Raw genomic sequence first — 25,402 nt, forward strand, 5'->3', positions numbered from 1 at the left:
TATGTTGGGTAGAATCATGGGAGTATGTTATTTAATAATGTTTTGTATTGAAGAGAACTTTTAAAGTAGATTATGACAAAAATATAATTTATGGTACAGATCATGTTTTCAACTGTATTACTAAAACTAATATCAGTTCATTGTGCCAATGATTGAAAATACAGAAATTCGGATGAATGAACGTGGAAGCTATATAAATATTGCTTTTATTCATAAACTATGTGACTTTGCCATTTCACACTTTGTGCCAATTTACTCCCTATAATTCCAGAGCAACCAGGCTGAGGTACATGCGATCTGTGAGAGATACTTCAAAACCATCCGCATTTATCTTGGTGACAAACCGACCAGGTTTCACTTGGTTGATGAGGACTTTGCCATTGACAACACTGTTGTAGACAGCAAATTGGAGAATTTGAAGAGGAAAATTGTAGAGGTGGCATCACAACAGCCATACTGGGGTGAGAAAATACCTGCAAGGTGGATTCCTCTGGAACAGCAGTTGATTAAGCTGAGAGCAGCTGGAGTGAAGGTACACATTTTACATACATGATTTAAAACATTATTTGAAAATACTTTGTTATGTGTTAGAGGAATAATTCATATTCAGTCATCTGTGATAGATTTACAAGGGTAAAGAAGCCCACTCTTTATTCAAAACAACTTTTCATGTGTTTTTAACGTAAAGAGATTTATCAACATTTTTTATATACTTTATGTGTGAAATAGAGAGACTTATTGGCAAAACAATTTTAATGTTTTTTATTGATATATTTTCACATGTGAAAAATATATCCTTATATTTTCATATCTGAAAATGTAACATACCTGATCATGCCATGCAACAATTGATTGTGTGCCTACAAAAGTTTTACTTGCAGGAAGACTAGTAGTCATTAAGCTAGACAAACTAAATAGAACATGTCATGCATTTCAGGCATGGAAATTAATATTCTAGAAAGAAATTTGATGAGACACCCTTCCAGTCTCTGAAGTTATGCCCCATTACTTCCTTTGACATCAACGATAAAACCACTGTGAGAATTTGCTGAATAGGACTTGCATTTATTTCAGACCGAGTCAGATAGTTTACAAAAAGACAAAAGTGTAATTTACTGTGTCAGATTAAGACAACTTAATCCTGCTACTTTTTTTATGTCACATTGTATGATGAAAGTGAAGTGAGTTTGCAAATTTACCAAAAAGGATAAACTTTCACTAGTGGCTTTGCCATTTGTCAAATTATCACTTTGAAATATATCGGTATTAAAGTAGGAGATGAAAATAGTGTATATCATCTATTCAGGGTCCATAGTGGTCCTTCAGAAACATCAGAACTCTTTAATTCCATGAAAACTAGAAAAAGGCTTAAATTTTAATAGTATTCTAGAATTCTTCCAGGAACCCCATGCAACTGAAAACTAATGCAAAAAGTGATTCGAAGTAGTAGATACTGTATTTGTTTTTTTGTGTTCCACATCCCAAAGCCAACTTGGATTCTCAAAAGGCTATCAACATAACAACCTCTGTGAACTTGACAGCCACTATTTAGTCATCCTCTTAGTTCATGACATAGCTTGGATTGAAGTTATTTGTACTTTGCAAAATGTTTCAAAGCATAGGAGTTATTCCTTTAAAAGTCTTTTCTTGCATTTTCCCAGATAGTAACATTGCTAAAAACGTTTCGTCTGGAAAAGCGTCGTATCTCATCTTGAAACATCTGACATGATAAATGACCATAAATCCTTTTCTTCCAAAATGTAGGTTTTGCAGGGTTTCAATAAAGTTATTCCAGATTAGTATTTGTTCAGCTCAGGTTTTAAAATTGGTTTTATGCACGTTGTGTTTTGTAAAGTTTTCCTTCATACAATGGTTATTTTCCTCAACATGTCTAGCTTGTGGTCTTTCTTACAATTATATCATTGTGACTTAATTTTAATAATTCACTGATTTACACAATGACTTTGAAATGTATCAACAGTATCTATGGTAGCCATACAGAGAGAGAGAGAGAGTATTTAATGTGATGAAAATTGAAAGCTTAAATTGCAGTTATCAAGAGGCACAAATGCATGTTGAGTTGGTATCTACTGAGCATCACCGAAAGCACATTTCATGTCATGGACACTGTGGGGTGTTTTTTTTTTTCTAGCCGGAAATGCTTGTTTTTCCACATGCATGTAATATGTGAGAAATCTGAAAATGATTCTACATCATAATCACATGTAACTGACTTATATTTAAATTACGCACATACGATGATGCATTTGTACAGCTTCCATGTAACTGAATTGTGTTACATTAAATTTATATATTGGTAATACTGTACATTTGAGTTACTGTTCAGTTAATTGAAAAAGAAAATAATGTTGTATGAGTGTAGATCTTGCGATATCATTCACATACAAATATGAAGATCATGACAGAAACATATATTTCTACAATGAAAACAGCATCAAATTAATGTAGAATACGATCCTATACATGATTGTCTTTCTTTGTGTCTGCAGGTGATTCCTCTCAGCTTACTGACAGAATTGAACCAGACAGGTGGTATTCCAATATCCATAGATGAGCTGGATTTATTTCTTAGGTTCCAGCATGATATTGGGACAGTCCTTTATTTCAGGTGAGAATGGAATTGTTTTCCTCTCTGAAGAAATAAAAGTATTATTTTCGTATTAAAGGGAGATAACTGTGTGAGAATGGAGATGATAGTGATTTAGCTTTATGCAGACAAGACACATAAATTTCTACTATGAGTGAAAGGCTGGATGCATGTAATTATTCATTTCTCTGACAATTCAGGACTGGTCTGTTTTATTCTTCCTTGTTTTCATTTAAGAAGAACTTAATTTTGGTGCATGTTTGACATTTATCAAAATTCCATGAAAAATTAATCAGTCAGATTGCTTTTGGGGGATGTGTTTTAGATCAGTTCCTTGGAAAGGTAATCGGTCTCACTATTTTAGGTCATGAGCATGCTGATTGCCTCTGATATTCTGGCAATGTCTTTTTGTCACCAAATATAAATAGAGCTTCTTTGACATGAATGCTTGGTGATTTCAAGCTATTACATAAATTTCATTCATACATGACATCAGAGTTTACATTTGCATCTAGGTTTTCTGTAAATAATGTTTTGATTCAGTTTTCCAAAAATGTAGCTATTTATTCTGGCTGATTCTGTTGTCTGAGCATCTTAGACTTTTTCTTAAATTCTTCAGCAAATTGTTCCAGTTGGTTCAGATTTTAAAGAAGCTCTCCAATAAACATTTTTATAAGGATTCCCTGTTAATACACTGCAGACTATTAAATACAAAATGTCACTTACACATTTAGTATTATGGGACACTGCATCCTATTAAATACAAAATAGTATGCAAACATTGACATGAAATGTATTAGTGGAACACTGCATACTATTAAATACAAAACCACGTCTACATTGACATGACATATATTAGTGGAACACTGCATACTATTAAATGCAAAGCCAAGTCTGCACTGACATAAAATGTATTAGTGGAACACTGCATACTATTAAATACAAAGCCACGTCTACATTGACATAAAATGTATTAGTGGAACACTGCATACTATTAAATACAAAGCCAAGTCTGCACTGACATAAAATGTATTAGTGGAACACTCCATACTATTAAATACAAAGCCAAGTCTGCACTGACATAAAATGTATTAGTGGAACACTGCATACTATTAAATACAAAGCCACGTCTACATTGACATAAAATGTATTAGTGGAACACTGCATACTATTAAATACAAAGCCAAGTCTGCACTGACATAAAATGTATTAGTGGAACACTGCATACTATTAAATACAAAGCCAAGTCTGCACTGACATAAAATGTATTAGTGGAACACTGTATACTAATAAATACAAAGCAAAGTCTGCACTGACATAAAATGTATTAGTGGAACACTGCAGACTATTAAATACAACAGTTCGCTTTCTATATTGGCATGAAATCTATTACGGGAAGATTGATACTATTAAATACAATAAGACTTCTAAATTGTGATGAAATATATTACTGAAACACTTTGCAAGTTATTGACATGTGAAAATAGGAATATTCCCAATGCAGCCTATTTTGCAGATTGAGCACACACTTAGACCTAATGTTGCTTGAGTATGAGACACACATATCTTACACTTACTTACATCAGAAAGGGACCGTTCAGTGACCTTGTGGTTATTGCATCCACCTCAGATGCAGGAGGTCATGGGTTCGATCCCTTGCCAACTCATACCAGAGACTTACAAAAATAGTACTAACAGCTGCCTCGCTTGGTATTCAGCATTAAGATCCTAGTGTTAGGACTGGTCAGCTTGGTGTCAGGATAATGTGACTGCGTGGGACATCATGCTACATGTCTGCAGCATGATGCCCCAGTGCTAGACATCAGTGTAAACTGTCACAGTGCAGACAATGTAACGACATGACTAAAAACTTGTTAAAGCTACATTAAAAATCCAAATCACACACACACACCAAAATTGGTGAACATTGACCACAGTGCATGCTGTGTCATTGGACTACTGTTTTTCAGCTTAAATATTTTGATAAATATGCTACTACAGGAAATCATGGAACAAAATGTTGTTTATATAAAATGCATTCTATCAATGTAATTTATGAATTCTCACTCTTAACAATTTGTTTATTTGCATTGTAAATAATTATTTCTTTGTTGCTCATCTTGCATGAAAACCTCTTTATTATCTGCTCTAAAGGATAATTTTCCTGAGGATTTTGAGTATTTCTGACTTTATCAGTTTCCTGCCTTTAATTTAGCTCTGTATAGTTGGGATTTATTTGCATACATACAGATACACATATACATACTTATGTTGGACTGTAGTGTAAATATTTACTTGGAATATGCAGTTGACCTCTATTATTATGTGATACAAAGCATCAAGATCCCTCTCTCCTAAGGTCAGATTGATGAGTTGTTAGTGATTTAGTTATGATGAAAATATATAAATCAGCAACAGAAACAGTAGTAGATACATTGTAGAACCAGGTGATGTTTATAGATTATTTTGTTACATAATCTTTACCTCCCATCTGCAGCATGGATGTACTGAGGGACAAGATTATATTGGACCCAAAGTGGTTGATTGATGCCCTTAAATCACTCATCACTGCTGATGACATGTTCATCCTGAGAAACAACAAAGCTGTCTCAGACAAGTGGATTGAATTTAAGAGGAACGGAAAGCTTTCTCAGGAATTAATTGGTTTGTAAATTTCTTATTTTGTTTAAACTATTTTGTAAAATATTACATTCACTCTAAACCTTCTCTAAACTGATTGTGACGAATGTATTTTATTTAACATTAACTGTGTAGAAATTTGCTATTTACAAAAACTTAGCATTTTAACATTTATCCATCATTTATAGTACCCAATCATGTTAACATTAAAAATTACTTCTGCTTTCACCAGAATTAAGCCCTCCCATTTAACTTGAAAAAAGATGCTATTACCTCAGATAAACAAAAGGAAGTAACTCTTGCATATTACTTCCCCTTACCCCACTAGGCTCTGTTCCTTATATTATGTATCATTAGTATTAACTCCAAAAGTCTTTTTGGGGCACAGTAAGTCAAACAATCATCACATATAATGCAGAATTCATTTTTTGTATTTTTGGCGATAGAATCAGATATTTTGTGCAAATAAATTTGTTACTATTTCATTTGAAATTTCTTTATATCAGTAGCATCATATTACCAGCTATGCACCACAGTAGAGCTGTTCTTGTTCATACCTATGACTATTCGTACACATTATCTCATTATTATGATACACTTATAAGATATTGTCAGTATATATTTAATTACCCTTTTGTTCTTGCTAAGCTCATTGATACCTATTTTCACTTTCCATTAGTCGACTATCGTTTATGTAGGACCTCTCATGGATGCATACATTCATCACTTTGTATTTACGCCTGATATGTTTTGCTCATAATATTCTGGCATGGTCTAGGACAAAATGGATTTTAAATGCAAAGAAATGCAGGTGTTTCAGAAACTTTTATGGTGACAGTAGACATTATGAATTGTGACTTGCCTCCACTAAATACACGGAATACATGGTCAAGTTTTCTCATGGGCAAGAAAATAGGGTCAATCCAAAAGTAGTGAACAAGACATGTAAAGTGCACACCTTTCCTTTGGCTCTTTATCAGTTTTATTAAGGAAGCAGGAATGACTCCCACTCCACATATTAAACTGCATCATACAGAAGACACGTTGCTGGTAACACCAATAAAGATCCAGAATAAAGGGTGTTGAATATGATTCATAAAGCTTTGTCAAAAAGAACATCGACAAGCCAATACAACAAAGTTGCATTATGCAAATCTAGGCTACCCATTTGTTACAAGTCCACCAATGCCCCCATGCATAATATATTCAATGCAGCCAGTTAATAAGTTTGAAGATGACATACATACATCCTTCAGAGCTTTTCACCAGTCTTTGAGTTATGGCTGGTAGACATTTTGTTGAAGCACTGGCCACCTTTTCTCTTTATTGGTACAGGTTGCACAATTGCACAGTAACACCTATTGTAAGGAACTGCCTAGCCTTGTCAAAGATTCACTGCATCAGTATGTAACCCACTCAATGGTGCAATGTTTACAGACAGGTTTTTAACTACTTTAAAATTTGTACATTATTTAGTTTATATTCTCTCTCTGGATTTGGCCTCTCACATGGTAGAGAAGACCAAGTACAATCATGATTGGGATGCGGTCAGTCACATCTCCAATGTCATAAATAGGGTGGCACATCACATTAATTCTAAAGTCCTATCACTTGTTTTTTTCTGATACTAGATAAATGTCATCTTGCTGGTAGGTGAGCATGCAGCACAAAAACATAATAAATATCAAAAGAAAAATCGACTAAAATCATCCAAACCGCTATCAAATACAGACAATGAACCAAGTAGTTTGGATTCATGTTCCTGATTCATTATGATTCAGTCAAAATATGCATATAGAGTGCTTGTTGCACTAGCTCCATTTGTAGTCGAAAAGACTGTACTTGGGTTAGTCAGCACACAGAAGAAAGTGAAAAAGTGAAATCAGGTGTGCTTGTAGAGTGTGGGCAAAGAATACATACTGAAAATATGAAAATATCCAGGAAATTGAGACTTTCCATGATCTTCCAGTAGTATCTTTTGCACACACTTCACTGAACTCACCTAACTCATCCAAGGATGTGATTCTTCATTGTAACCTGGACTGAGTCAATGACACGGAAATAAGTGAAGGCCTGAAGAACCAATGTGTCACTATCATTTGCCCAAACCCTATGAAATTTGTCAGAAATTTGCTGGACACTGACTCCATCTTACTCACCTGGAAATGGGAGAATATTTAAAGGGTGAAATATGCTCAAATATCCATTTTCCAGAGGCTAGAAAGATGGTAGAATGTATAACTCCCAGTATCATGGCACGTCTTCCTCAACTGTTGCAGAGACAAGTCTAAAGGTAACAAAGGGTGCACACACTCAGAGAAGTCTACCAGATGAAACCGAATCTTCAAGTATCCCTCATGATGGGCCTGAGAAAAAAAACACAATCTCTGCACAGGCAGCATTCATTGATGCCCCAATGCCCAAATTACCCAATAAGAAAAAGAAATGGAACCCTAACAGGCAGCACAAGGTGTCTGATGACCTTATGAACCTGCATAATATTTTTTGCAACTTTCAGGACATGGATGCAGAATAAAACGCAACCTGCTCTCAAGGTGACTTAAAATTACCCCTTTTCGAAACACCTTTGCAGAAAATGCTGACAGGGCCTCAGGAGGAGCTTTCTTTGTTGTGAACAACAATGCTTATCTTAATGTCCTTCCTTTGCCCATACATTTACAAACCATTATTTTAAGTGATACTCGTCATAGAGTGATAAAATTTTATTCCACCTATATACCACCAGGTACCAAATTACAACCAAGTGAATTTGACCACCTCATTCAATAGCTGCCTATGCCATTTTGTTCTACTTGGGGATTTCAGTATAAGCATATGAGAATTTGTTTCCCATCTCTTCATTTTGATTATAATTTGAAGGTCATTGTTGACCTTCACAGCTGTGATCACTTCCCAGTCTATCTAAATAACATTAGCTCTACCATCAATGCACCAATTCCATGGTGGAAATTAATGACGGCAAACATGTCGGGTGTGAAAAACATGTCATAACTAGATTGAACAAATATAGCTTATTAATTGTTCATCCTGTTCAGCATTTTACATCTTTTACCTGATATTGAAACCGAATCCATTCCTAAGTCTGTATCTAACGATAAAGAAGCCAAAGTAATGGTTCACTATTGACTAAAGAAAACATGGTGCCAAGAAGCACTGAGAAAATTTGACACTCATCAGATGCCTGAAAATTTATGTAGGTAATATTCATGGCATATGCCACACAGTTAAAACTGTAAAAGAGCATCAGAAAAAACTATCTTCTGCTTTAATGTCTTATTCCTCTAAAATAAAGTATGGGACATAATCCATAAAAAAAATGGTAGAGGAAACAAATTCAATCTTTCTAATATATAAGTTTTAACAATACAATATTCAACTGCAATCATGACATAGCAGCTGTACTTGCAGATAACTTTTCTAACAATTCATCATGTACATATTCATCAGGTGTCAAAGTCAGGAAGGTCAAAGAGAGAAAAAACATTTAAAATTCACATCAAATAATTCAGACCAATATAATCAACCCTTTTCACTTTTGGAACTTATGGATGCAGTAAAAAAGACCTGTAATACAGCTGCTGGTGCTGAAGAAATACCATTTTCTGAAGCACCTTCTGGAACCCTTCCGAATTTCTCCTTTAGAATGTCCAATGATTTGATCACCATTAGTACAGAATAGTGAATGACTTGCATGAACTGTGTATGAAAGGTCATCCACCCACTTTTATATCAAACATCTTTTCAAATAGGGAATTCATGGTTTGGGTGGGACCAACACCTTTTAATATATTCAAACGAGAGATGAATGTGCCCCTGTTAGTATTTTATCTATTACACAATTTAACATAAAAATTGATAACACTACTGAGTATTTGGCCCTTGGTGTGGATTGCTAGCAATATTTTGATGATTTCCTAATATGTTATCACTTGCATACAATTAGAAGACAATTTCAACAGATTATAAAAAAGACTTAGGATAGTGCCACTGTCAAAGGCTTCAAATTCTGAAAATGAAAAACAATATGTGTGCATTTCTGTCAGCTATGAAGACGGTAGGATGATCCTAAACTAATACTAGTCGCAACACCTTATCAATAGTTTTAGAAATGTAGTTGTTCAGTATTGTACATGACAGAAAACTCATCATTCCACACTTTGAGAACTGACAGCTAAATGCTTGAACGTTTTTGTCTAAGCCAAAGTAATAGCACACTCTATCTGTGGTGCTTATAGAAAGACTGTTCTTAACCTGAATAGAACCGTTTTTACATCAAGCTGGATTATGGTTGTATTGTTTACAGTTCACCCAGAAAATGATACTTCAAGATCCTCGATTCAATTCACAATCAAGTAATATGACTTGCTCTGTGGGCATTTAGGACTCACCCATATGAAACCTTTCAGCTCAAGTGAATGAGTTACCCCTATCATATCACAGTGACACATTAATTTTAAGGTATGCCAGACATTTAAACTCAGCCTTTGCATATGTTTTCCAACCCAAATGCAAAACATTTTATGAAAGAAAATAAACCAGATGTCCTACCTATCTTTGGCATTAGAATATCTTGTCTTAACAGCACAAAATTTGACCTTTCAAAAATCCAGAAGTTGTTTCTTTCTGTAACACCTCCCTGCCTTCCATTACACGTCATGAATGGGAAAAGTCAGATTCCTTCAATTGTCATAAATCTCATAAGGAACTTCTCTGCAAATTTAAGAACTGCTCAAGAAATTTCATCAACAGCTTGAAGGAAAAGATTGCTGCAGACATAATTAGAGGATATCGAGGAGGCATCACTATTATCAGCATAAATCAGGGAAGTATAATTTGCCCCCAAAATATATCAAATGCAGACATATTTTAAATGCTATCATTTTTCCCAATTCACTATCATTGCTTCATTCACAACATAATAAGAAGTTGGGAAACCCACTACTGACCAACATTTTCATCAAACAGACATAGCTGCGTACCTATGGTGGTAAAGGTAATGAAAAAGCACACCGCATGGCTACAATAGCCCTATCTGTACAACATTCTGATTTTAAAATATCATACACTGACATAAAACCTTATATAAAGGATGCTTATTGCTTTAGAAAGTGGCACGAATAATGGAATGATACTGTTAATAACAAGCTCTCTGTTTTCCAACCTTCCAAATAGCCACCTTCCTACAGAAATACCCACAGGGACAAAGTAGTCATTGCTATAAAAAGAATCTGTCATAACCCACTCTTGCATATTAAAAGGGTGCATTTCTTACAATTAACCCTTCACTATGACGCACTTTATGATAAGTTTTTTCGATCTCCAACCTACATGCAATCATTACTACAGTGTTCAACATATGAAGGAACTTTATGATTTGGTAATGTCTTTTGTATTTTACATTTCTTGAAGGAACTTGACATTTTTTAAGTTGAATTTTCATTTCACGATTGTACAACATTATCTGTCCCATTCAACATTTGTGGTGGATAATCAATGTGGACAAGTCAGCAATTGTTCCTTCACAACATTTCATCCATCTGGTATTTGAGTTGCTCACCAATATCAGTCTAATCTGTTTTCCTCCCAGATGAATCAAAAATATTGTCTGAGCATTAGAGAGAGCTTCTTAACCAATATTGTGGCGAGGGAATTCCTAAAACCCTTTGGTCTCTTCAATATGGTAGCAAATCATGCAGTTGGCACTTTTCTCAGGGTGTCAATTTCTTGTTGATTAGATCAGCAGAGTAAGATCTCAATGAAAATCAGGCGTGTCCTAATTCTGTTACAAAATAGACAATGGTTAACAATGTGGATTTCCTTTGAAGCCTTACAACCAAATGTCTCAAGCCTACAGGCATGCTCATCAGGTTAGAGAGCCCAATTTCTATCAGATTTCAAGATGGTCAGTGCCAAGTAGACACAACAAAAGTGAACCCATCATATCAAATTCTTGGAAATGAAAGCCTCATCACATTCCATCCTTGGCAGGACCATCTTCATTTAGTGATGTCCTGAAAATGTGGGACAGTTTAGTGGTGGTCAGATGTTCGGGGGAAAAAGGTGAAACAAGGTCACTTCAACCATGCATGTTCATGTTTATAATACACAATGTTGAATATTTCCTCTCCTTATTTTATCCATGGAGCACATGTCCAGCATGTGAGCACATGGGTTGAAGTCTTGCACTTGTGCCATTGTGGTTGGTAGATAAAGTCTCAGTGTACTTTTCACTCATAAATAAGTTTAAAATCACAGAGAAATTTAAAGACTCTGATTTCAGTCCAGCATGTTAGCTTGAATCTGTGGCTCTTTCACACAGGTCAAAGTGAGTATTTGATGTGATGACTTGTGATTGAGTGATTGTTGTTTGAGTTAATGAAGTTTGACTGTAAATATTATATATTTCCTGATTGTTATTTTAGATGCCATCTGGATGAAGGAGAAAAATCCAGACTTCCATGACAATAAGGATCACCTGTTGCTTATCATGGAACAATTGAACATAATTGCCAAGACAAGATCCTACAATGAAGATGGAAAGGAGTTCAAGGTCTGTTAATACAAAGCTGAAATTTTAGTATTGCATTTGGTTTAGCATAAACCACATTCTGTTGAGTAGACATATAGCATGTTTATGGACAGTGGCTGTTCCATTCCCTCACTCCATATATCATAAAACTGATGGAGACTAAAGGAAAACTTGTCTGTACTTTATTATGTCAAATCAGATTTGGTATGAAAGAACAGAATATTAATAAAGGCATACTGAAGTTCAGTTTTCACATTTCCAAATTGAACTGTAACTGTATTCTGGTCCTTACATGACAAATAAGTTTCTTTTGGCATCAATAACTATTGTCTTCCCTGAGTTCAAGAAACTTTGGGGACATAGTATCCCTCCTTCCATCTGTCATTCTTTTGTTTCTGCTCCATAACTTTAAAGCTGTTTGTGTCTTAGATGTGAACCTGGTTTGCTTATACGTAATTGAAAAGTGTGTGACATATCTAGGAAGCATATTGTGGTGTGCGACACATTGTCTAGTGATAGTGCATAAGTAGTGCAACACATTATCTAGTGATGGTGCATAATTAGATAAAGATTCATCCCTTATCTCAAATGGCTTAAGGGTTAGGATGCTAATGGGAAAGTGTGATGCAAATGTTAAATACTTAGTCATGATCCTACACTTGATCTTGAAGATAGGACCCTCCAGTGTTGTTCCCACTATACCTTCTGTTGATATTTAAATGTAACAAATATCATAAACTTGTTCAGATTTAAGGTTATAGAACAGAAGATTAAGGCTGATCATGAACTTCAAATTTTGAGTGATTACCTAATCCTAAAAATAGCTACACATGTGATATGTCACACAAAGACATGATCATGTCATTTTAAAATTCTAAAATGTCAAGATTGATAATTATGTTTTTGAATGAGCTGTAAAGTATTTGTCTGCATTTTGAGCTTGTAATCATGTTTTCTTTTTGCCTGTCATTTATGTTAAGAAACTGTAGTAAATATTTACTTGTCAGACATAGCTGCTAGACTGGTACTTGGCTTTTGTGGACCTGACAATCTTGGGTCTAACTGGTCCTGGACTAGTGAGTTAAAAACCAAATTTTCAGGCCTGGCACACATACCTACCCACCTACCCACCTACATACTACATACTTAAACATACATATATACTTCCATCCACCCATGTGACATTCACACTACTGTATGAGTGTCTAACAGGATTATTACTTTATGGGACAGGTGTTTATTGTGACATTCACACTACTGTATGAGTATTTAACAGGATTATTACTTTATGGGACAGGTGTTTATTGTGACATTCACACTACTGTATGAGTGTCTAACAGGATTATTACTTTATGGGACAGGTGTTTAATGTGACATTCACACTATTGTATGAGTATTTAACAGGATTATTAATTTGTGGGACATGTGTTTAATGTGACATTCACACTATTGTATGAGTGTTTAACAGGATTATTACTTTATGGGACAGGTGTTTATTGTGACATTCACACTACTGTATGAGTATTTAACAGGATTATTACTTTATGGGACAGGTGTTTATTGTGACATTCACACTACTGTATGAGTATTTAACAGGATTATTACTTTATGGGACAGGTGTTTATTGTGACATTCACACTACTGTATGAGTGTCTAACAGGATTATTACTTTATGGGACAGGTGTTTATTGTGACATTCACACTACTGTATGAGTGTCTAACAGGATTATTACTTTATGGGACAGGTGTTTATTGTGACATTCACACTACTGTATGAGTATTTAACAGGATTATTACTTTATGGGACAGGTGTTTATTGTGACATTCACACTACTGTATGAGTGTCTAACAGGATTATTACTTTATGGGACAGGTGTTTAATGTGACATTCACACTATTGTATGAGTATTTAACATGATTATTACTTTATGGGACAGGTGTTTAATGTGACATTCACACTATTGTATGAGTATTTAACAGGATTATTAATTTGTGGGACATGTGTTTAATGTGACATTCACACTATTGTATGAGTGTTTAACAGGATTATTACCTTATGGGATGTGTTTAATGTGACATTCACACTATTGTATGAGTGTTTAACAGGATTATTACTTTATGGGACAGGTGTTTATTGTGACATTCACACTACTGTATGAGTATTTAACAGGATTATTACTTTATGGGACAGGTGTTTATTGTGACATTCACACTACTGTATGAGTATTTAACAGGATTATTACTTTATGGGACAGGTGTTTATTGTGACATTCACACTACTGTATGAGTGTCTAACAGGATTATTACTTTATGGGACAGGTGTTTAATGTGACATTCACACTATTGTATGAGTATTTAACAGGATTATTACTTTATGGGACAGGTGTTTAATGTGACATTCACACTATTGTATGAGTATTTAACAGGATTATTAATTTGTGGGACATGTGTTTAATGTGACATTCACACTATTGTATGAGTGTTTAACAGGATTATTACCTTATGGGATGTGTTTAATGTGACATTCACACTATTGTATGAGTGTTTAACAGGATTATTAATTTGTGGGACATGTGTTTAATGTGACATTCACACTACTATATGAGTGTCTAACAGGATTATTACTTTATGGGACAGGTGTTTATTGTGACATTCACACTATTGTATGAGTATTTAACAGGATTATTAATTTGTGGGACATGTGTTTAATGTGACATTCACACTATTGTATGAGTGTTTAACAGGATTATTACCTTATGGGATGTGTTTAATGTGACATTCACACTATTGTATGAGTGTTTAACAGGATTATTAATTTGTGGGACATGTGTTTAATGTGACATTCACACTACTATATGAGTGTCTAACAGGATTATTGCATTATGGGACAGGTGTTTAATGTGACATTCACACTATTGTATGAGTGTTTAACAGGATTATTAATTTGTGGGACATGTGTTTAATGCAACTTTAACACTACAGTATAAGTACCTATGCAGATGGTTATGAAATATGGAGTAGATATTCAGTGTGAATTTCTTATTACTCTTGCTAATAGTTTCAAACTCAAAAATGCATTTTACTTTTATGACAAAACTGTACTCAAGGTATGAATACTGCCCCCCGCCACACCCCCACCCCACCCAACCCCCCCGCCGATTTTACAATGCCACTTTTACTATGAAATATCACATAGGGGACAATGATTTCTACAGGATTTGTTTTTACAGGGGAATTTCTCTAAATCACATTTTCATAAGGATGGATATTGAAGTTTAAATAATACACACTAAATAGGTTCAGTGTAAACATTATTGTAAATATTAATAATCTTTGGCATAATGGGGCATACCCTGTCACATTGCTCTGAATTGTTTCTGTAAGAATACCTCAGGAAGACAGACTTGGGGGTGTTTGTAGGTTTGTGAAAATTGTCCGACACCTGTATGTGGTGCCGCAAAGGGCTGATACGAAGTATATAGGGACACTGATAATGAAAAATCAATAAGTTTGATCCTGAGAATTGTTATGATAACAAACATTAGCCGATACATGCACCGTAGGAAGAGGGTATGAAGTATATGGTCATAATAGTTGAGTACATTTAAGTACTGATGCAAATTGTGGGTCAGAAGCAAAGTTGTGAATGCATGAAACTTGGCAATGGCCCAAAGTGAATGAAGCCCTGTGATTATCAAACAGTGTGACGGTAACGAAGACCCACAGTTTAAGGAAATGTAAGGATAAGTAAAGATAATAATGATTTTGAATGCAATAATGTGGAAAGCACATAAACTAGGTTTTGAAACACATGATCATCCTTATGTGCCTAAATGTATCATTATTAGATATATGTATTAGATAACCAGTTAGGAAGTCACATGTCCACTCATTGAAGATACAGCTGAAAAGACAATGTTGCTTAAGATGAGAAAATAAATGATTGGCATGTACAGCTATACAACATCTCTGAAGTGTTCCAAAACTGAATGATGGTATCAGCAAGTATTGAAGCAGAATAGTGCATTGATCAACACAAGTGTGAGCTGACAAATGACGCACATGCTGTGACATCTGCCTATACACAGCTGACAAATGACGCACATGCTGTGACATCTGCCTATACACAAAGATAACACTATTGGGGTGCACCTGAATATATCTACAACATATATTAGAAGACCATCGACCCAAGATTGGATCAGATGGTCTGGAATTCCAGCCTTTGCAGCACTGGTAACTGGTAGCTGCCCCCATGTGGAAGGTGTATCCATTATAGTGATATGAATCATAACCTAACCTGAACAAAACAGCCTTAATGGTAGCAATAAAGATAGTTCTACTTAAGGTGCAACCATTGTCCATGAGTAACAGTTGATCACAAAGGAGAGTTCCAGCTAATATCCAAATACGGTGGAATTTTCTCATCACATCGCAGGGTGTGACAGCATGTGACAAAATAAATCAAAACATTTGAGAGTTCATGTAAAGAGTACGAACAAACAACATCTGAAAGTGCCAAAATTCAAAAAATGCTTGAAGCCAGTTCTGTACACTGACCTAATATTATCGGACACAGAAAAACTCAAACTCCTGCACATGTTGTGTCAAAATAGAATGAATTCTGAATTCAAGGGGCACACAAGATCCAAAAACATTTGAACTCCATATCACAGAATGCCAGTGTGAAACCGAAGTGTTGTAAGATAGTCACGTCTTCAATGAACCCATATGATGTGCTCTGCAATGAACCCGTATGAAGTTCTGTGCCATATGATATGGACGGCTCTGTCGGTCTGTGCACCCATGAGACTTCTGAACTGTCCGCACGATATCCATAAACGTGTTTATTCCATGTCACAGAACACCAGTGGAAGAATGTGTTGTAAGATGGTCACATCCTCAATGATGTGGATGGCTGTATCGGTCTGTGCACCCATGAAACCTGAAAGCAGAATAATTGGAAAGCAGAACCAGGCAGTAGAAAGTGCTATGAAAACGTGTAGAAATACCGAAGTCAGCACTGAATTACAAACTAGAAATTCTATCGCTCAGGCAGATGTATTAAAAACATCTCACTGCCACCTATCTAAGATCCGAACAAGACTGTCCGATAAAGCCAGCTTAGTATCCTCCATTTTTGCTCCAATCCTAAAACTATGAGTCTTGAATAATTGAGGATTACAATCACATAGCAAGAGCAGTGTGGGCAAGGATTGGTTCCACTGCTTAGTTATGTGAAACCCTTTCCTTGGTAAGGAAGCGTGGGTCCAAATGACAACCCAGCAGTTGTAAACATTGACATAGTGCATGGATAGTGCACTGGTCCTGTCATTATTTTTAAGGGTGGCCATGACACGTATGGCAATAAAGGGCACTCTTGGAGTGTTGTAGTAAACTCGACAACTAAACAATTGTCACTGATCTGAACCTGAGAGAACTGAAGTTAAGTTTGGAGGTTGTCATTTCCCCTACCCACAGGAATGCCCAAAATGCAAGTTGAAATATGGACTTAAATAGAGCCACATGGAAGGCATTGTGATTGAGTCATAGCAGGACAGGAATTGGCGTTTTGTATACATTATCAGTTGGTAGTCTGGCATCTGTGTGCTGTAAAAGTTTATGAAGCAATTGCAGAAGTTTGGAATAAGAAAGGAGTTGGTTGGATCAGGGAGATATAATGTTCAGTCTGTGCACATAGCCAATAGCCATGACATAGGAAGGTTTGATAGACAGAGCATAGTGTTTTGCGAAAAGATACAAAATGAAAAGTGCCAAATTGGTGCTTGAAACATGGAACGTGCTGTGGAGATTTATCGTTAAATTGATGTAGTATATTCAACTGCACTTGAAACCTCCATCGAACATGGAAAGAGCACTTTGTGGTAAAATTAAACAAAATTACACTCTGTTTGTAATATTGGTAGTTCCGGAACCTGTTCTGTGATTTCTTCTGCTTAAGGTGGGTTGCAGATCCCTGCACTTTTTCATATCCGGGCAGTATCAATGCATAGTTATGACCACCAAGGTGAAAACAGCCTCCATTATTCTAGGTGACTGTACAATATGGCAGAAAGAAGTAGAAAAGACAATGATATCATGCTGACCAAACCTAGAAGATGAGAGCTAGAGGAATCTGTGAACCTTCTTTAATTTGTTAGCGATGATTCAGATGCACTATCTCCATGAACGGCAAGGACTCCACTGCATATCCATTTATTCTTTTAACAAACTTGGTTGAAGTTAGCTCAAACGCCAAATGGGTCTGAGATTATGTTGGAACTGTGACAGAAGGGGTGGCAGTTGCCTTCCCCTAGTGTTGCTTTGTTGTCAAAACGGTCATCCGTCAGCAATAACTCTGGATGTCTAAAGAATAGCATGTCCGATGGATCCGTGCTTCCCTCGTGCCAATATTCCTAGAGTCAATCAAGGAGTGAATACTTTCGGCCAACATAGCCATGATATTTTGCAATGCCACCACCACATAACTGTCAATCCATTAGGCTTTATTGAAGGTAGTTCCGGTTGCACATGGGGGAATTTGTCTGTTCTGAGAATTGGCTGATTATATCAATGTTGCTGCTACATTCCCCCACCCCCCCAAAAAAACGAATTAAGCATTTCCTTTATCCCCAGCTGAAATGAATGCTTTGTCTAGAAAATATTTGTCTTATATTGGGCAGAGACTAATTCTCCATTAGTGTCAAGTCATATTTAGCCATTAATGGCGAACAAGAGGGTCGACTCTACTGTAACGGCTGTCTTAATGAAGGAATTTATCTCTACAGGCTGTATGACTGATGCCCTGACACAATCATCTGATTGGTTCAACATGACAACGTATCTAAGTTTAGTTACTAGATTGTTAACATATATTAGCTGCAATGACATCATGTCTGGGCAGAGAAACCATAGTAGACAAAGATAGTCCCAGCAAGGGGCCAGAGAAGGATGCACTGTGTATTACTTAAACTACATTTAATCAATTAAATTATAATTTTTACTTTGTACCCGTGTGACTTTATATTATGACTCTACATCTTTCACTCATTGTGTGTCATCTGCCTGTCAAAATTTGCTTGTTATGAATATCATTTGTACACCTTCAGTTCATAATATTGGTCTACACCTGTCATTCATTGTGTCATCTGGTTGTCAACAGCTGCTTGCTACCACTAAATCTGGAACCCACAGTTATGATCTAATTTCAGTCATACTTGGAATATATCCAGTAATCTATACACACCTTCTAAAGACATTGATAGAATCAAATAATCTATAGACACCTTCTAAGGACACTGAAAAGATCTAATAATCTATACACAACTTCTAAAGATACTGATATGATCTAATAATATGTACACACCTTATAAAGATACTGAAAAGAATTAATAATCAATACACACCTTTTAAAGACACATGCAAAGATCTAATAAATGAACAAGCCTTATAATGACACTGAAAAGATCAGAAAATCTATAGATGCCTTCTAAAGACACTGAAAAGATCTAATAATCTGTGCACACCTTATAAAGACACTGAAAAGATCTAATAACATGTAAACACCTTCTAAAGACACTGGCAAGATCTAATAATATGTGCACACGTTATAAAGACATTGAAATAAGCTAATAATCTATACACACCTTCTAAAGACACTGAAAAGATCTAATAATCTATACACACTTTATTAAGACACTGAAAAGATCTAATAATCTATACACACCTTCTAAAGCAGTGCTGTCCAACCCGTGGGCCACATGCGGCCCGCAGGCTGATTTTGAATGACCCACCAGAACTTGCGTAGCTATATAGTTCTTGCTTTTCAGTTTTCTGCTGCAGCCCTCAACTTCAAGAAAAAACATTTTTCAGTGGCCCATGGTGTCAAAAAGTTTGGACAGCACTGTTCTAAAGATACTGAAAAGATCTAATAATATGTACACACCTTATAAAGACATTGAAAGGATCTAATAATCTATACACACCTTCTGAAGACACTGAAAAGATCAAATAATCTATACACACCTTATAAAGACAAAAGAAAAGATCTAATAAATGTACAATCCTTATAAAGACATTGAAAAAATCAAATAATCTATTCACACCTTCTAAAGACACTGAAAAGATCTAATAATATATACACACCTTCTAAGACACTGGTATGATCTAATAATATATACACACCATATAAAGACACTGAAAAGATCTAATAAATGTACAATCCTTATAAAGACACTGAAAAGATCAAATAATCTATACACCCCTTATAAAGACACTGAAAAGATCTAATAATCTAAACACACCTTATAAAGACACTGAAAAGATCTAATAATCTATTCACACCTTCTAAAGCAGTGCTGTCAAACCCGTGGGCCACATGCGGCCCACAGGCTGATTTTGAATGACCCACCAGAACTAGCATAGCTATATAGTTGTTGCTTTTCAGTTTTCTGCTGCGGCCCTCATGGAGATAAAGGATTCATTTATGTTTCCTCTTATGGGGCTTTATTATTAAAAATGAAACATTTATCTCCCTGACAATTTTCACATTAAAATGAATCCTTTTACTTTTTAGGAGGAGAATTACTTTCTTGCTCCATGCATGCTCCGTCAGAAAACTCCGAGAGAGGTCATCTGCCCATTACCACACCCTCAGATGGAAAGCTCCTCAGTCCTATGTTTTCTGTTCGTGGGAAAATATTTGCCGTCTCCCATTTTCCATAGACTTCTTGCTGCCTGCGTTGCACACTGGCCAATAGCCACAAAGAAGAAAGAGGAGACACTAGAGAATCTGATCTTCTGTGGGTGTGGTGTTTTTCAGCTGGACCATTATCACAAACTGACCCTTCATGTTAAGGACTACATCATATTTATGAGGGTCACAAGAATGGGCATCAAAGACAGAACGCCATCTTCAAAATTGTGCATTGGGGTCAGAGAGTTTGTCACTAACACTCTCATCAAGATCATTGGTTATCTGGGCCAGAGTCTGAAGTTTGAGTACTTCATACAGTGTCCTGAATACAATGGAGAAAGTATCAACAGTCTGATTCCTGTGTCCCTGCTCAGTGAGAATGCAGAAGTATGTTGTGAACTCCATGACAATATGATTGAGTCATGCAAACTGTTGAAGTTTTGGTTTGAGGATATGGTGAGTACAAGTGAAGTCCTTTAGAGATCTCCTCAATGCAAAAGTATAAAAATGTTAAAACTGAAACAGAGATACATGTTGAAATAGATATTAGACATGTAGGATATATGTGTTTTGCTGTACCACATTGTAGATGATAAGAATATGAATTACACAAAGAGAGTTTATGTCTGCTTAAAGAGAAACATATACCCTTGTAAAATCCAAACTTTTACAGACATTAATCACTTCATAACTGGATATCATAATAGATTTTTAAAAATGGGAGAAAAAGCAACATTAAACTCGTCATATTGCCATATTTTAAACAATATTAATATGAAGTATTATCTAAAGACTTCTTGTGATATCCTGGCTGGTGAGATAATGAACCTGGTTATGATTTGACTTGTGTTAATACAGTGAGCTTACAAAAGCTTGTTGTCACTAATCTTCTTGAATGGATAACTGTTTTGACACATACTTGCCTTAATCCCATACCAAAATATGTTGGTTTTTTTTTTCATACTCAAAATGTGTTCTGTGGTCCCATGAGGTGCCAGTGACCAAAATGGTGATGTCGTCCAACTGACAATAAAGCCATTATTATTTAAACCCTCAGAAAATGAATGGAAATTCAAATCTTAAAGTATTTTTTCTGTCTCGTTTAAACATTTAATACACATACAAAAATGAATAGTTGGTAGAGTTAATATTGTCAATCATCACTGCCATACACATACACCTATGTGCAAATGCTCACATGATCACAACCACATTATATAAAAACATAGACTTGGAGGTCTCGCTAGGATTTTAAAACTAGGAGTGCAGGACTCCTACTTTGGAAAAAAAACAGGAATCCCTCCAGCAAAAGTTGCATTTCCTTCCCAGAAGCGTATTGGGCATACCTGAAGTGGCTAAATTTCCAGATGAGTAGAACCAGTGGTTGCCTTTGAGTTTAATTTTCTAACTTCTTTACACCAGTGACATATAAATCTTGTTTGTCCATTAAAGTTAGAGTGAATTATGTCAGGCAAAGGAAACGTCTTACTCCATTCTCAAAGCTAAACATCACACATAGTGTTCTATATGAAATATCAGTTCTAGCAACTTCTAGTACTCTGACAACGTACATCTGGGGATCTTCCAGTTACTGAATTCTCTCATTGTAAATATAATCACAGATAAAATGATCATTTGATTAACACATTTTCAACCTCAGCAGATGGTTGAAGCAGGACTGGCAAGCCCTTGAATTTGTCATCTGGCAAATGTATGCGCACGGAGGACTCCTGTATAAGTGACTTTCTGCGTCCCATGTAAAATAAATTGCATCCAAATACGCATGATTGTTTCCAAGACCACTGCCACTTCTTTAAATACATTACCCAATACTTTAGGAGAACTACTGCTACCTCCAGCCCTCCCAGGCTAAAAACATTTAGCCAAAGGTCGGGCAGAGTGATGTACCCTTGGTACAGGGATTGGCACCAAACCACATGAATATGTCAGTTATTATGTCTCTCATTACGTGGGGCATTGCAAACATCCACTACCATGTTTTTGGAAGTTCATTCATATAAACAAACTTTTGCTTAATTTTCAGAGACTTTTATGAGTGGTTATTATTGTGATCATAATATGTGGATTCATTCATTGACTCAGGGTTGATTTGTACCCTTATTAAGTAAACATCATGTGATCTAACTTCAGGACATGAGTTCCTGAAATGTCAAGGTGACTTAATTCCTGATTGGTTAGTGTAAAGCATGTGACATTGTTTACAGCTTCTTGCCATTCTAGGATGAATGTGTATTGTCCATTTGTGTTGCCTGCTTAAACTTTAAGCATGCCTAGTATTAGTATCAGTCTTAGAAAATGTTTAGATGTGTTTGCTTGAGGGATTCATTTCATTAAATCAATCATTTATAGGAATTACATAGTGCTCAGATCACTTGGAATTAAGGTTATTTTAGAATTAATTTAATTCATTTAAAGACATTTTAGGATTATATCGCTGTGATGCATCAGTACATATATTGGTACATCATTACAGTAGTGCACACTATTTAGAATACTACTGGAACTCATTTGGAAAACTCAATACATTTTGACTTGATATAACATTTTAGGACTATTCAGGATTTCATTCATCTTCATGGTTTGTGCTCTTATTTTTACTTAGTTTCAGAACATATGGTTATAACAATTTGTACTGGGACAGGTAGTTCAGAAAATAGTTTTGTTTTCCCAGAAAAAGATGTCTATGGAAATAAATTAGTGGTTTCATCCCCATAACTATCAATGTCTTGTATTCCATATAAATAAGCATTACATAATAAATCAGAATACGGTCAACATAAATAAGAATTATATAATAATCAGAATACAGTCCACATAAGTAAGCAGTACATAATAAATCAGAATACAGTCCACATAAATACGCATTACATAATAAATCATAATACAGTCCACATAAATATGCATTACATGATAAATCAGAATACAGTCCACATAAATACGCATTACATGATAAATCGGAATACAGTCTACACAAATAATCATCACATACTAAGCATAGAATTCACAAAATTAAGCAATCACATACTAAATTAACATATAGTCCATTGGCAACAAATATGAAAGATGCATCTAATCTTTTTATTAGTTAATTTTTTCTCATGATACACTTTCTGTGCTGCAGGGGAATCCAGGAGGAAAAGGAGGAAATACAGGTAAGCAAAAGAAAGTGTAAGATGTTTCAGTCTCCTTAGCAGAAGTCTTACTCTGTATTTTAGTGTCCCAGGAATGGATAAGGCAGTATTCTTTAGGCAGGTCTTCTTGTCCCAGGAATAGATAAATTAATATTCATTTGGTAGGTCTTCAGTATATATATATATATATATAATTCTCGGTGGTTTTGAAAGAGAGCATTCTCCATACGTTGCACATTAGATAGACAAGTAAGAGGATGCAGTGTAGATGAGGAAATTGAAAGAGCCATCTCTGTACCTTGCACATTAGATAGACAAGCAAGACGATGCAGTGTAGATTAGGAAATTGAAAGAGACCTCTAAATTTATGGATGTTGAAGCATTAAGCCTAAGTGTCCTTAAGAAAAGCTTTTGCTTTTATCAAAGAGGAAAACTTATGAAAGCACAGAAGGAACAATGACTTTTAGGGGTTAGTAGAGAATAATATTTTCTCATTGTAGCATTGTTCTCTCTAATAAAAATATTTCTTGTGATAGCCATATTAGATAAATAAAATGGAATTTATCATTAGAAATTAATGTTTCCTCCAATGATTATTTCCTTACCTTCTGATAGATAAATGTAACTCACTTTTGTTATGATTCAAACTGGTAACGACCATTTATAAATGTTTCCAATAGGGTAATTATCAGAGCTGTGGTTCCCAGATTTATTTTGTGTCATATTATATTGTATCTTCCTTATTGCTTAATCTGCGTGATAAAAATGTGCCAGGGAGATAATTAGGCTTAAAGTCATTTAGAACCCTAGAAGTAATACTTCTGATCCAATTTATATCAGACTTGGAATTACAGTTTGTAACATTGGAGTTCTTGACATAGTTTGCTCATCTTTAATACAAAGCATCCTGGCAGGAAGACCTTATACCTTCAAACAGTATGGCATTTATTAAAATTAAGAAGACCATTAAGTAAGATTTTATCAGAAAGCTACCAAATACAATTGGACATACTAAATATAACTCAGGGATCCAGGAACAGAGGACTTTCAGTGTGTACAACTGACATTAAATAGCACTAAAATTAAACCACATGACTGAAAATGGGGCCCCGAGCGGCCAAGTGGTCTAAAGTGCTGACCGTTACAGATCACTCCCATCTCACCTCTGTCTGTGTGGGTTCGAATCTCAGGTTCGGCCAATGTGGGTATGTAAGAAAGCTTGCCAGTAGCTTCTTGTGGCTCGGTTTTTCTTTCCGGGGTTTTCCCTGGTTCTTTCTCCAACATTAATACTGGCTGCCATGTATAACCGATCTTGTGCTGAAAAATGGCATTAAACCCAACAACAACAACAACAATATGACTGAAAACAAAAACAGCCCAAAAACTTTAATCAGTTGATTCACAATTATTTCTCAAGAGAATTTTACAAATCTGTCGTAAGACCCTTGTGTAATGGGCTTGAATTTTGTGCTCGTGATGTCCATCCATACGATATGACCACATTTAATTCAATAGAAAAACATGTAAATGACATTTGAAGAACTGAGCAACATAATTACGCTAACTCTTGCAGAAAGCACCCCAACATTAAGGGTTTTCACATTTCTAGAAATGATCACAAGTCATTGTTGCTAAACAGAAGTAACAGCTTAAAAGGATTTGTTCTCAGAAACTGTTCAACAGAAATTGACTATGTTTGTCAGAAAATAATCTAGTATCAACAGCTTTATGCATAAATTACGTATACAGAGCTGTCA

The 25,402-nt window shown here is 35.4% G+C and overlaps 1 protein-coding gene across 11 annotated transcripts in view; it reads left to right on the forward strand.

Moving 5' to 3' along the window:
• Positions 1-25,402, forward strand: part of LOC149774749 (uncharacterized) — a 160,948-nt gene that overhangs the window by 87,564 nt on the left and 47,982 nt on the right. For all 11 annotated transcript variants that reach the window (XR_016416740.1, XM_089944865.1, XM_089944871.1 and 8 more), the window contains 6 exons: positions 272-532; positions 2,511-2,629; positions 5,106-5,272; positions 11,692-11,819; positions 20,374-20,949; positions 23,636-23,666. Coding sequence is in view for 10 of the 11 variants with exons in the window: in XM_089944865.1 (XP_089800991.1) it covers positions 272-532; positions 2,511-2,629; positions 5,106-5,272; positions 11,692-11,819; positions 20,374-20,949; positions 23,636-23,666 (1,282 nt within the window). In the remaining variant the exon portion in view is untranslated. The remainder of the gene's footprint in view (positions 1-271; positions 533-2,510; positions 2,630-5,105; positions 5,273-11,691; positions 11,820-20,373; positions 20,950-23,635; positions 23,667-25,402) is intronic.

This window comes from Sinohyriopsis cumingii, unplaced genomic scaffold, assembly GCF_028554795.1.
Source record: "Sinohyriopsis cumingii isolate HCF-2022 unplaced genomic scaffold, ASM2855479v2 utg000160l, whole genome shotgun sequence".
In the NCBI taxonomy this organism is placed as follows: domain Eukaryota; kingdom Metazoa; phylum Mollusca; class Bivalvia; order Unionida; family Unionidae; genus Sinohyriopsis; species Sinohyriopsis cumingii.